Below are 14,257 nucleotides of genomic sequence, written 5' to 3' on the forward strand. Positions count from 1 at the left end.
CAGATGAGGGTACAGTAGAAACTGTCACCAGAAAGTTCCAGTGCTACATGTGTGCCAGCAGAGAGCAGGGCAATGCTCATACAGGCAGAAGAGGAGTATGGTCCAAGAGTTTTATATCCAGCCAAACTGTCACTCAACTGCGAAAACAGTAGACAAACATTTTTGAACATGTAAGAGCTGAAAGAATATTGCTCCGTAAGTCCTCCTGGAAGAACAAGAAGATTAACTCCAGCCTCGAAGGAGATGGCTAGAGAACTACAGTGAACGGTCTGGCAGACAGCACTGAGTCTACTTACCTACAGGATTAGGCACAAGACATGGGGATTATGGCTTGGAGAACCAGTTATGTAACTAACAGAAGCATGGGCGGGTGATGAGCAAGATGGGGTGCTGCTGAGAGCTTGCTCATTGTTTGACCTCACATTTGAGATGATCTGACCCGACCATAGGTGACTGCAACTCAGTGCATTTTCTTCCCCTCTCCCACCTGAGAGCTGAGGCCTTAGTTTTCTGGGATCTGTATATGATAATACCAAAATACCAAAGCAATAAAAATGTAAGTATTCTCTGGTTTAAATGATTAAATTCCATCCGAAGTTGAATCCAAATCTGAGGTACGTAGGGACGTCAAAGGGTCAAACAGCAGATAGGCCAGAATACAAATGAGAGAAGCTGGGGATCATTTGGGTTCCAAACCCAAAGCGGTATGTAAGGTAAAACTGATCAAAGGTACAGCTCACACTCAAGTTGTGACTGTGTTCAGCAAACAGGCACATCTTTCATAAAGTGGTTACAACAGTGTCCAAGCCTAACTAGTCATCTCGCTGGAAACAACCGTGAAGGTGAACAAAACACACAAGGTAATTGTTGACAGGCCCTAGATAGCAGGCAAGGTGGGGCCCTGGCATTCTCTGCCTGGGGACAATATCTAGCAAGACTATAACAGTCACATTTAGTTGAGGAGACAGATGAAATCTGGGACAGCTAGAAGGCTGAGACCTGTGAGGATAAAGGTGGTGGAATGGAGGTAGATGGGTGTAGGGCCTGTAGGGAGACCTTGTTTGTCCACTAGGCTCTGTATGTTCACAGCAGATGACAAGCTTAGCAGAGAGAGGCTGCTGCAGGGCAAGAAGTCAACAGGGAGAGCTAAAGGCAGGCTGGGCACCAGGCCCTCATCAGGAATGAGTTCGGCCTTCTCTACATATCTAACAAAGTGAGAAGCCAGGTCTGGCAAGGCCTGAGCGGGGCTGGGGTTGCAGTGCCACCACAATGAAGGTGGCTGAGGTGGCTTTTCCACAAACCTGCCCCAACACAGCATGAAGCTGTGCCCACACAAGTCCAATGTGAACAGCCAGCCGCTAAACCCATTGCTAGAGAAGAGGCCAATGTGCATCAGCACAAAATAACAGAATTCAGTGTCTTCATCACGTGCCATTTACAATGTCCAGCACATTAACAGTAGTTACTAGACACACAGAAAGGCAGGGTATGTGTTCCACAATCAAGGGAAAATCCAGTTAGTAGAAACTGATCCCCAAATGATACAGGTACCAAACATACCAAATAAGGACATCTATGAAAGGAAAAGGGCCATGCAGATCGCACCAAGCCTGAAAACCTGAGAATGAACATTCAGGACCCACGGAGAAACCCAGGAAGGAGGTGGTGCGGCCCACCTGTAATCCTGATACTTGGGAGGCAGAGACAGAGGATCTTAGGCCAGCTAGCTATCTAGACTAGTTGGAACTGGGGAACTCATGCTTCAGCAATAGACCCTGCCTTGATAAACACAGTAGAGAATTATCAAGGAAGACACTCAATGTCAGCTTTAGGGTTCCATACACATGCTCATATGTGAACACACATATCCTTACACGTGAACATGCATACACAAATACATGAACACTACACATACACAAGAATTAAAGAAAAATACATTAAGATAATTATAAAAATATTTATGTGAATTAAGTAGATAGGAATTACTAGTAAATAGTAAAACTTATCAGTTAGAATAAAATGGACAGAACAGGGGTAATAGCAGACTAGAAATTGTTTTATAAAGAAGTGAACCGGGCGAGGTGGTGTAGCTCAGTGGTAGAGCGTGTGCTTAGCATGCACGAGGCCCCGGGTTCAATCCCCGGCACCTCCAGTTCTCAGGGTACCTCGTCTTTGCCGGGGGTTGGTGGCACACGCCTTTAATCCCAGCACTCGGGAGGCAGAGGCAGGCAGATCTCTGTGAGTTCGAACCTAGCCTGGTCTCCAGAGTGAGTGCCAGGATAGGCTCCAAAGCTACACAGAGAAACCCTGTCTCGAAAAACCAAAAAAAAAAAAAAAAAAAAAAAAAAAAAAAAAAAAAAAAAAAAAAAAAAAAAAGTGAACTGGATCAGTGAGCTGGCTCAGAAGGCAAAGGTGCTTGCTATGAAGCCTGACAACCTAACTGATCCTTGGGACCCACAGGGTAGGGGAAAACCCACTCGTGCAAGCTACCCTCTGACTTCTGCATGTTCACTGTGCACATGCAGAGCACACAAACACACAAAATAAGTAGATAAAGTGTTCTTCCCGATACAGGGGTTGGACTCTGGATAGGACTTGAGCCCACAAGGAAAGTGTCAGAGCTGGCAGATGCTGATAAATACTGAACACTGTGTGTGTGTGTGTGTGTGCTTGTGTGTGTGCATGTGTGTGTGCATGCGTGTGTGTGCTTGTGGTGTGGCAGGGGATCTCAGTGGGAAGAGTGTACTGGCTGCTCCTTAGCACCTATGTGGGAGCTCACAGCCACCTGTAACTCCAGCTCCAGGGATCCATGCCTTCTTCTACATGGCTACACAGGCACTTGTATACATGGAATACATTCATACATAACACAGAAACAAAAACTAAAAAGTAAATCTTTAAAAAGTACTGTAGTTTGAAGTTTTAAAAAAAAACTGTTTAAAGCGAAATTAATATAAGAAGGTGATGTATGCAGAAGCCCAGGAATGTTCTGGCAGGCAACAGTAGTGAGAACACCTCACAGCACATGTCTTAGAATATACCCACTATTATACACATGCACACACACACACACACACACACACACACACCCCTACATATAACTTAAGGAAGAATGGGCTATTTACAAGGAGGAAGCAAGCATCTGAAATGCTTACAGAACTCACGGCACTGCAAAGATCATAAAGCAAAACTGGCAGAAATAAAGGTGAACTGGGTACAACAGGCCAGGGTTCTAAGACCCTTCCTTGGGAACTGGCAGAAAACTACACTGCAGCCCAAATCAGTAAGGACTTGAACTGTAGACTGGCTCACATGACTTATGTCCAGCTGACATAAAACTGCCCAACATCTGTACTATACATCTAGGTGTGTGAGGTCTGCTTTCATAGACAATGCCACATGCAGGACCAGATCAGGTCATGCAGTCACAAACAGAGACAGACAACAGGATTAACTAGATTAAAGATAACTACAGAATCAATCAGTATTTGGAAATTAGCTAATTTCTTCTAAAGAATTCATGGATCAAAGAATAAAATCACATGAAAAATAGATTTGGGTTGGGCCTAGTGAATCTAAAACTCACAAGGGCTGGCTTTGAGCTCCTGATGGTCTTGCCTCTACTTCCAGCACTGAGATTGTAGGCATGAGGTACCAGGCTGGACTTTGAAGTTGATGTAAAACAAAGACATGCCAGGTGGTGGCAGTGCACACCTTTAATCCCAGCCAGGAGGCAGAGGCAGGTACATCTCTGAGTTGGAGGCCAGCCTGGTCTACAGAGTAACTTCCAGGATAGCCAGAGCTATACAGAGAAACCCTACCTTGAAAAACAAAACAAAACAAAAAACAAAGACACAATGTCTAAGAAACCTGTCTGGTATCCATTTTTGGAGATATCTAGGCTGGGGGTTGATCTGCCAACAACCAGTGCAGGTGGGCCCCACAGAGGCCCCTCCAGAACACAGGTGCATCAGAGCCTACTCACTGTACTGGGCCCCCTGAGATCCCACCAAGCAATTGAAACATGGCCTTGATTTGTGGGAGGAGGGCTGACATTCAAGAACTCCCCAGCATGCCAGGCATGGTGGTGGGGCATGCCTTTCTTTACTCAGGAGGCAGAGGCAGGTGGGTCTCTATGAATTTGAGTCTAGCCTATAGCAAGTTCCAAGACAGCCAGGACCATATAGAGAAATCCTGTGTCTCAAACAACAACAAAACCTCAGGACTATTTATGGTATAAAATGCGACCCTCTGGGCTGGTGTGGTACACAGGCCATCTCAGTATATAGGAGATGGAGGCAGGATCAGAAGTTCAAAGTCATTCTTGGCTACATAGCAAGATTAAAGGAACTTCGGGCTGCATGAATCTGTCTCAAAAATTAAAATAAGGGGGCTGGAGAGATGGCTCAGCCATTAAGACTGTTCTTCCAGAGGACCCGTGTTGGATTCCTAGCCCCCATGTTAGCTCACAGCCATCTGTAACTACATTTTCAGGGAGCCCATCGCCCTCTTCTGGTCTCTGCTAGTACTGCACAACATGGTTAACATAAAACACACATAAAATTTTTAACAAAAATTTTAAACAAAAGAAAATTTTAAAAGAATGAAAAAGGAAAAGAAAGCATCAGTATGGCAAGAGCTAGCTCCATAAGACACAGCTACATCTTGAAGGGCCAGGAAGGGCTAAGAAAACCTAAATCCCACATAGGAAACTCAGTGTAAATGGCACCAACAGTCAGTGGATAGACTTCTTTTCCAGAAGGTGACTGAAGAAAACCAGGAAGAGAATTATTTTATTGGCTATTCCTAAGCTAACTTTCAAACACATAAAGCAAGAAAGGATGGGACTATGGAACAGGGAGGGAGAGGGCCACCGTGAAGGTCTCTTGTAGCTCAGGGCCTTGGCCACGTGTGTTCCTGGGCAGGCATCTATGTGTGCAGCTGTGTATCCAGAGAGACAGACATTTCTTCTCGAGCACATGTGGACCACTGATGCAAACTGAACCAGCTCTCTGCATTTCAAAGGACTGAAGTCATTCAGACCTTGTTCTCTGACCACAATGTAATTAAGTTAGAATTTGAAAACTAGAAGATAACTGAGGTTGGGGGGGGGGGGGCTGAGGAATCAAACATTTGGAACCAAAAAAAAAAAAAAAAAAAAAAACCACTCCAAATCAGCTCATCTCAAGGCCAGAGAACAAATAAATACAGTGTCTACCTAGAAGTGAGGGGTGATGACACCTGGTAGTGTGGGAACCAGCTACAGGAGTACCTCATAGGGACAAGGGCAGAGCAACTGGGACTGACAGGTGCCATGTCCAACATGAGTTAGTTAGAAGGACTGAGTATGCCCAAGGACCACAAGAAGAGACAAGAACAGGAATGAAGAATGTGCCTGACATTCACATACCAGTCACGAACACCCACAAAATGTTCATTAGACAAATACAGAGATTTCCACACTTAAAGTGAAAAGTCTAGAAAATCATGCCTCCCCCCACCCCACAGTCCAGCATGCAGAGTCGAGACTGAAGCAACTCAGGCCAACTGCGTGCTGGGCAACAAGAGGCCAAGGTCTTGCACTCTGCACCCCCAGCTCTGAAGCACACCAGCAATGAAGAGGTTAATTCATGCCTACACTAGGCCTCTGAGCAGGAGAGCAGGGGCTTCTGCAGCTTCTAGCCCCTTAATGCCACCAGCAGAACTGTGTAGTGGAAAGCTTGGCTGCCAGTCAAATGCAGATGCAAACTCTTGCTGCATCGGGTGGGTTATCTTGGTGCTATTCTGTGACGTGGGCCAGAATGGTCTTGAACTCCCTCAGCCTTCTCAAGAGCTGTTACTACAGCTAAACACTGCCACAGCAGGCTTTATTTTCTTACTTTGATACCTAAAGTGAAAACAATTGCATTTTCTAAATTAACAAAGTCAAGAAGAAAACCCAGGGCCACAAAGATGGCTCCATTGGTAAAAGTGTTGGCTAAGCAAGTACTGGACCCTGAGTTTGGACTGCCAGCATCCACACAGACAACCTAGAGCAATGGTGCTTGCCTGTAACCCAGCACTTGGGAGGTGGCTGCAGGAGGGTACCTGGGGCTTGCTAGCAGCCAGGCTAGGTGAATTGATGAGCTCCAGGTTCAGCAAGAGACTCTTTCTCAGCCAGCCAGCCAGCCAGCCAGCCAGCCAGCCAGCCAGACACACACACACACACACACACACACACACACACACACACACACACACACACTGCTCTTGCACCCATGTCAGGCAGTTCACAACTGCCTGTAACTCCAGCTCCAAGGGATCTAATATCCACTTCCGGCCTCTGCTCACGTGCACATACACATATTTTAAAATAAAACAAATCTTAAAAAAAAATAGAGTGGAGAGTGACCAGTGAAGATACCAGAGGTCAACTCTACCTGCACAAGCATACACACACACACGCACATACACATATCTGTACATACATGAACACACATACAGAAATAAAAGAATAAGAAAGCCCATGTCAGTCAGAAGAGGCAATGGACACATCTGTCAAAACCTAGCACCCATTCACAGTCCAGTTCATCGCCACAGATATGGAAAAACTTCACCCAGGGAGAACCTGTCACTACCCACTGGGTCCTAACCAGTGCCACCAGCAACTCAGTCCTCCAGCTTTCTCGTTGCCATGCTCTCCCCTGCCCTTTAAGAACCTGCTGACACCCTGCCCCAGGCTCCGGCAACTTCTTGCCCCTCTGCAGTCTCTTGTGGACTGGATATTCTGTCCACCTTCTATGTTTTCACCTGGCAGAGCCCCAGCCTTATTCTAAATGTTCCCCCCTGGTGTGTGGGCACAAGCTGTAAAAAGGGCTGCAGCGAGCAGCTGTCCAAGAGCTCAGGTGGGTCCCCTGTGTGCAAGCCATCTGTCTGCTGATGTGTAACCTTCAACTCCACCTCTACATTGTGGGTTCCACACACAGTCTGCACTCCAAGTCGGCACTGGGGCAGGATGTGGGGCAGATGTTGTGGCATGGTGCACCTGAGCATGTGCGTGGGGCCTGCCCATGCCTGCAGACAGATCCAGTTGCTCTTCCTGAGACTGGAGTCCTATCTATCTATGGTTCTGGGGGAACTGGGGACTGGGAACCTATTCAGCAGACTGGACTGATACTGTTTTATCCTTGTCTCCCTGGGAATGTTGGCTTGGTCAAGGTGGAATGGGAACTGTTAGGCACAGAGGAGCCCCACTGGAACCCACCAGGGCCCCATTTCAGGGACACTTCCATTCTATCTCCTTGTCCCAGGAACTTAACACTGCTGATTCCCGGAGAGATGAGACAGTATTTTAACCCTATGCCTGGCTGCAAAGTACTATGTGCCCTGGCGTGAAGGTCCAAGAGAGCCCTGACTATGGTTCTCAGGGGCAAAGAGGATTGCAGAGACAGGGCAACCCTCATGTTTTTTTTTTTTTCCTGCCTCCCACTAGTTCATGTGAGAAGGGCCAAACTGCTGACTTGTTGGCCAAAGTCCACTTCTACCTCATCCACACCTGGAAACAGGCATGGCATAGAGGTAGAGACAGCTCGAGAAAGACCAGCACCCACCCTAGAGGCCATGCTCCAGAGTATGAGAGCGGAAGTGTCGCAAGGCCCTGTATACAGATAGCAGTGTGCACTGTACCCACAACCCCACTGCAGACCCCATGTTCTGTTCAGTATGCACAGGCACTCTTGGTGCACACGGAAGATGACCCTGCAGTTTTTTGTCTAGCTGCCCTCAGCGTCTCTGCTGAGGCCATGACTGTGGCACAACCAGAACTGCAGATGGACACAGGCTGGGACTCTCTGGTGAGCACACTGGGCTGCTCCGGCCCAGGCTCTCTTAGGTAGGGGAGCCTTGTTACTACTTAACGACCTAAAATACTACTGGCTGTAAATCAGTCCTTGCTTCAAGGCTGTGGGCCCTACTCCATGTGGAGGAAGGAGCAGAACCTGGGTACCACCTGTATCTGAGGCCCAAACCTTATGGCTAGCAGCAGAGCCACCTCAGGGAGGCAGGCGTGAGCTAATGTCCCTGAGGTTTCCCCAGGCGCTCTCCCAGTAGGTTGTCCTCTGTAGGCATCCCATTGGTCAGCCCCTCCCTGACTAAGTCCCGGCCTGGGCTCAGGACCCTCCAGAAGGATCTCTGGCCACCAGTGGCTCTTACAACTCATGACCTCAGGTGCCAGGAATGCTCGCCGCAGCACCATCTGGTTCTGATTACCCATGCTAGGCTGCGGGCGCCTCAGCCAGGGATCTGTGTCCCAGTGGCTGGGAGATTGATTTGGGCTCCTCAGAGACTTTAGCAGGAGGATGTGAGGAAAGCACGTCTGAACCAATGTGGGGCTTGGGCCAGAGCAGGCGGCCATGTCCTGGTGCCATGGCACCAGAAAGGATGCTGTGGACTGGAGGCCATCTCACTGGCTCTCAGGGGTTAAGAATGACCTCAAATTGGCTTGCCTTGGCAGATTACCAGACACTTTCTTCACTGAGGCCTGGGCTGTACAGAACCAGGATCTCCCCAGCAGCTAGGACCAGCACTGGACTTGGCTCTGTGTGAACCAGCACTGGGCCTCCACCAGACTCCTGAGTCATCCCACCCTCCCCAGCAGGAAGGCAAGCTCAGCAGGGGGTGAGGCTCCCTACCTCCTTTGATGTAAGCGGCTGGGCCAGGCTCTGCCCACCTCACCCCAACTACTTCAGGCTGCAGCTCCCAGCTCCCTTCTGCTTTAACTTTTCGACTCATTAGTGGAGTAAAAGTTCATCTCTGGACTGGAGCATGCCCATAAATTAAGTCTCAAGTTCCAGCAGCTGTTTCCCAAACATGCAGGAAGATTCCAAGAAGCTTTGGGCTGGAAGGGCCTCTTCCCGGGTGCAGAGCACAAGAGGCCTGAGTAGGAGCCATACGATTCTTGCAGAAGCTGCCTCAGTGTCAGTCTGCTGCCTTCAGGATGACAGGTCAAGCCACAAGGGAATGGATGCTAGACCCCACAGGGTAGTACTGCTACCCTTTACCAGGTCTCCGGGGCAGGAGGTTGTGTGAAGGAGACCTCCAAGCCTATCTGCTCGGTTCAGCACCTTGTGAGGCGGGGACTCCTCCGCAGGCTGGAAACCCTTTCCTTTACAACGGGAAACCTGTGGGTCTGTCAGACACTGGGGGAAGGATAGCTGGATGGATACACAGGACAGTTTTACTCTCAATCCACTATGTGCCCAGCATAGCTGGACCCCAGGGATGGTCAATGCTCAGCGCTATGGATGTGCCTGCCTTACTGGTGGGGCTCACTGCCCATCTTCCCTTTCCTACTGGGCACTGCAGTGGGGAGGCCAAGCTATCTATGCTAACTCTGCTTCCCAGTGGGGCACTCTTGGATCTGCCCCTATGTGGCCACAGTCAATGTGCTCAAGCCATGGCATGTCATCCTTGGTCACCTCTTACAGTTCCTCTCCACATCAGTCTCCTTCTGACCTAGGACTTCCCTTGGCCCCCTATCTACTGTCCACAATCAGTTCCTTTCCCAGAATGGCCTCATGGTAAGGGCCTGATTTGTACCCTGGGTGTAGTGATGACCTCAGGACCCTGGGTGCCTCCCAGTATCAACCTAGCCCTGACCTTCCCCACTCGCATGCCTCATGGTAACTCACTCAGACTGGAACCTGATGCGCTCAAACAAGCTGCAAGGCCCAAACTCGGCAGTGAGACTGCTGAGCAAGTCTCCTTCCCACTCTGGGAAGGCTGCAGTAATGACCTCTGAAGCCTCCTATTGGGTGAGGGAACCTGGACTCCCCCCCCCTCCCAGCTCTATCCTTGGTGCTCTAGGCAAGTCAATGAGGCTGGGAGCTAGGCTATGGGCACATGATACTCCACAGACCATGCAGCTCTCCCACCAGGGCTGTTTCCACTGTTGGGTTAAGGTCAGGTCTGTCTTCTGAGATGGCTGGGCAGGCTCCTTTCCCACCTTGAGTCAGGGTACCCAGACCACCTCTGAGGTCTTGGTAGCTTGTAGTCTTCCAGGCCTATTCAAAACCAAGTCCTGGATACATAGCGTAACCCCTGCCACAATCCCTCCATCCTAAATGGGGAACAAGCTAGCTAGGCCCATTATGCTGTACTCTGGGGGACAGAGGCAATCCTGGGACCATACCAAGTGGAATGGCTCACAAAGACATTGTGGGGCTGTCTCTATCAAGCCTTGCCCAGCCAAGGCCTTACTGCCTGGTAGACTTTCCTGTGACCCATGAGCAACAGTCTCCCTAGGACCAGTTTACAGATCCCATCAGGCCATGGCTTTGCAGGACTTGCCATAAGTTTTCTTTTTCTTTCATTAATCAGTTCCTTACTGACCAAACTGCTCTGAGTTTTCACAAAGGAGTTTGGTCTGCCTGGACACTACGTGCCTTTTTCTTAGATGGACAAGACTTGATGGCTGTTAACCCGAGGTCCAGGAGAAACCCAAACCATGTGAACAGCGAGCCCACGCCTACTGGCCCTTGCTCCTCTACTGCCTCTGAGTGATTAATTAGCTAGGGAACTGCAGCCGCTCCTCTTCATGCCTAAATATTGTTTCGGCCTATCAGACTGTTAGTGCAGAGCAGGATAAATGAGTCCTGGGCCTGTGCACTGACCTGCAGGGACTGCTGGCCGTCCAGACTCCAGACAGCCAGTACCTTCCCGGCAGAGCCTGAGACGCCCTTGGCCTTCTGAGAGTCGAAGTCAAGGCCCATGACAGGTTCTTCATGGCAGGCAATCCGGCTGCACACCTTCCGCTCCAGGATGTCCCACAGGGTTACCGATCCATCCTCATAGCCAGCCAGAAGGAGAGGGCGGGGACTGGAGTTAGTCTGTGGGGAACGACACAGTGGTTGGCTCCCATAGGATCTTGTCTTCAATGAGCTTTAGGGCTGTGGGAACAGCTCTCTCTCAAGCCATGCCTATAAGGGGGTTGGCCCAGTCAGAGAACAGTTCTTTTGCTTTCCATGTATCCTAGAAGCCTCCCACATGCCTCTCATGGGGCTGGCAGGGCCACTGCTAAGTACCTGAGGAGCTGGAGGTGGAGTGTAGAGCAGTCTAGGTGACCCCCAGGCCTCACACAGTCATACATTCCCCCCTACACTGGATCCTGTCCAAAGCAAGGATGGCATGATACCCACTGGCATCCACCAGCACCCTGGGGCAGTTAGGGACAGACTCAGACTTCTTCCTCAGCTCCTCTAGGTGTAAGAGTAGAAGTCACTCCTTGTTGAGACCAGTCATCCTCTAGAACCACCAGGCAGGAAAATTACAAGCTCAGTGAGAAGGAGTTTCTGAGCTTTGTTAACGTAGCTGGAGAAGCCCCCACCCTTGGAAGTTTGGTGTGAGAGGCTCTCACTATCGTGATGGATGAGGGCGAGGGTCAGAGGGCTCTGCGCCCTGGGCTGACACTCGTTTATTTAGCCTCTGAAACAACTACAAAAGAAGAGTGCTGCAGGATTCCAAGTCACCCTCAGGGACATGCCATCAGTCCCTGCACTGCACAGCAGCCCAAGAGAAACTGCACAGGGCTGCGCAAGGAGGCTCAGGCTAGCTGGAGGCCTATGGCATGTATCTAACAGACAGCACAAGGGCCAAGGCTCTCTGGGTCAGCCCAGGCTATGGCTGGACGTGTGGTATAGTATGAGCCTAGTGGGGGGTGGGGTGGGGCAAGGCCCACTGCAGACCAGTATCTGAAGGGATGGCAATAACAAGAAGCACACAATTACCAGACTTTCCGCAAGTACAGTGAACTTGCCAAGCCAGAGCTGCCACCAAGGGGACCTCTATATGTCCCCAGAAATGGCTTGTAAACTGATTGTGTCCTGCTGGTGATTCAAGTTCACACATACAAAATCGGAAGGAGTGAGGCTCCAGGGAGGGGACATGAAGCTTCCTGTGTTTTTCAGGGCAATTTACTTTTATCATCATCTTTAGCTGCTCTCCCCTAAGGCCAGAGCCCAGATTGTGTCCTTTGACCACAACCCTAAGAGGCAGGGTTGTCCCAGGTCTCTAAGTGTGTCCCGTACCTGGCACAATGGTTCTTCCTGGCTCTGCAGAGGCCCTGCCTGTGTTGCTGCACTGTTCCTGGGTTTTGTCACAGGGATGAGTTCCCTGCTGGTGTTTCTCAGGTCGTCTGCTTGCAAATGATTTGTGTAGGCCCACACAGTTTGCCCTATGGGCGGCAGAGCCTCCAGACACACTGCTTAGGCAAGTGGTTATGAGCTGGATCAGGGCAGGAGCAGCTCCACGTGGAAGAATCTCAGTACTGTCTGCACCCCAACCAGAAAAGCATGCCAACTCTTACCACTCTTAATCACCACTCACAGCATGGCCACCTGGCAGATGCTACTCCAGAAGCTCTCTGGAGAGAAGTGTCTCAGTGTCTCAAGGCTACAAAGACAGAGCCCTAGCAGTGGTCTGTGGTGACATCCATACCATCTCTATAGTTCTGGCTGTACTGGTTCTCTTCCCTGGGCTGTCCCTTGTTTTTTTTTTTTTTTTTTTTTTTTTTTTTTTTTTTTTTTTTTTTTTTTCAGTCAGGGCAGACCAGAGCTCCCTTCATCATTGGTAACAGCCCTGGCTGGCATGCATGAAGCCTGGCTGAGTTCTGAGCAACATAGATTGTTCAGGGCTACTAGATAAGACCCCTCTGCCACAGTGCCACAGGGTGGCCGTGACAGGAGTCAGACTGGCCTAGGAGGTGCACCTGGTTTTTCATCCCCTGCCAGTTACCGCCATAGCACAGCACCTCACCACATCACTCTACTGGATCTGCCCTGGCTCCTGTAGCCTTCCGGGGACAGTGTTCTGATAGCCAGCAGCCTCTGGTGCTCACAGCCCTGATGCTGCCTCGCCTTCCTTAGCAGTTCCCCTCATCCCAGCTGGGACCTAGAGACAAAGATTGGCTCTGTAGCTTCTCCTGTCCTTTGAAGTACAGCCTGAGAGATGGTAGCAGGCCAGGGTCTACAGGAACCCCAGCGGTGTGTACTACAACTGAGCTGGAGAGGCTCCAAGACTCAGAGACAAGGAGCCTTCTCTGAGAGGTGGGTACTGATGATGTTAGGTCATGCCTGACTTACAGCCTGACAATTATTACTGTAGCAATGCAGGACAGCTACTTTAAAGTGTGAACTAAAGATGGACCTGAGTGTTTCAGAAAATACATCAGGTTGGGATACATTGCCACACTCCTAGGATTTCTGGATTTAGGAGAAAACAAAGAACATTCCTATAACCAGAGGCATTTTGCAGCTATGGGCTTCATGTTGGATCTGTATCACCAACAAAACCATGATTTGTCCTTCTGTCAACTATATTAATCACCTTAACAAGTTTGTACATCCCTTTCTACACATTTTTTTTCTTATGGAATTTTTACACGATTGGGCAATGACCCATGTTTTCCAGGGTGCAGAGTAGGAGGGGTGCAGCCGCAGATGCCTGTGCCAGGGATTATAAGTACTGTGGTCACCTCCTTGGATACTTCAGCGTAAGGTTGGGAGGCAGGATGAGGGTACATTTATTTTCCCAGTGAAGTGCCCAGAAACTTTGAGAAGCCCCATCTGGACACACTGAGGCCAAGAATGAGGCTCTGCTTCTGAGTCAGGCTGCAGACTTGTGGGCCCAGGAGCTGACGGTTAGGCTCTCGGGAGCCTTGACTCCCTGAAGGCGTTTCTCTAGAAAGCTGCACAGCAAAGGCTGAACACTAGAGCATCTTAGCAAAGACTTCAAATATAACTCAACCCTCTCAGTTAAGAAACTGCAAGGGGCTGGATAGATTGCATGGCGGTTAAAAGTACTGGTTGCTCTTGCAGAGGACCCAGGTTTGATTCCCAGTACCCACATGGCAGCTCACAACAGTCTGTAACTCCAATCCCGGGGAATCAGAAGCTGTCTCTTGACTACTGTAGGCACCAGACATGCAAGTGATGCATACACATTCATGTAGCCAAAATACTCATATGTGTAAGATAAAAATAAAAAATTAAAAAAAGGAAATGGCAACTCTGAGGCTTCTAGGATTCTTTTTGATGATACAGTAAATGGAAGTGACCCAGGAGGGGAAGATGCTGACCTGGATGTGGCCAGGCGAAGGCTTCACCTTGGGAAGCTCTGGGCCTGTTTATGTTTGTGGGGACTCCAGACTCCAGGCTGGGATGACTACCTGGGTCCTAGTTTTTGCAGCAGGCCCAGAAGATGGCTCCTGATCTGCCATCAAAAA

At 49.5% G+C, this 14,257-nt stretch overlaps 1 protein-coding gene and 1 non-coding gene across 2 annotated transcripts in view; one reads left to right on the plus strand and one right to left on the minus strand.

Moving 5' to 3' along the window:
• Gnb1l (G protein subunit beta 1 like) overlaps positions 1-14,257 on the minus strand; it is a 68,087-nt gene that overhangs the window by 2,558 nt on the left and 51,272 nt on the right. The window contains exon 6 of the mRNA XM_027413115.2: positions 10,650-10,865. Coding sequence (XP_027268916.1) covers positions 10,650-10,865 — 216 coding nt within the window. The remainder of the gene's footprint in view (positions 1-10,649; positions 10,866-14,257) is intronic.
• Trnaa-agc lies at positions 2,081-2,152 on the plus strand. The gene has a single exon. It is a non-coding gene; the product is annotated as a tRNA-Ala (tRNA).

Source organism: Cricetulus griseus, chromosome 4, assembly GCF_003668045.3.
Source record: "Cricetulus griseus strain 17A/GY chromosome 4, alternate assembly CriGri-PICRH-1.0, whole genome shotgun sequence".
Taxonomy (NCBI): domain Eukaryota; kingdom Metazoa; phylum Chordata; class Mammalia; order Rodentia; family Cricetidae; genus Cricetulus; species Cricetulus griseus.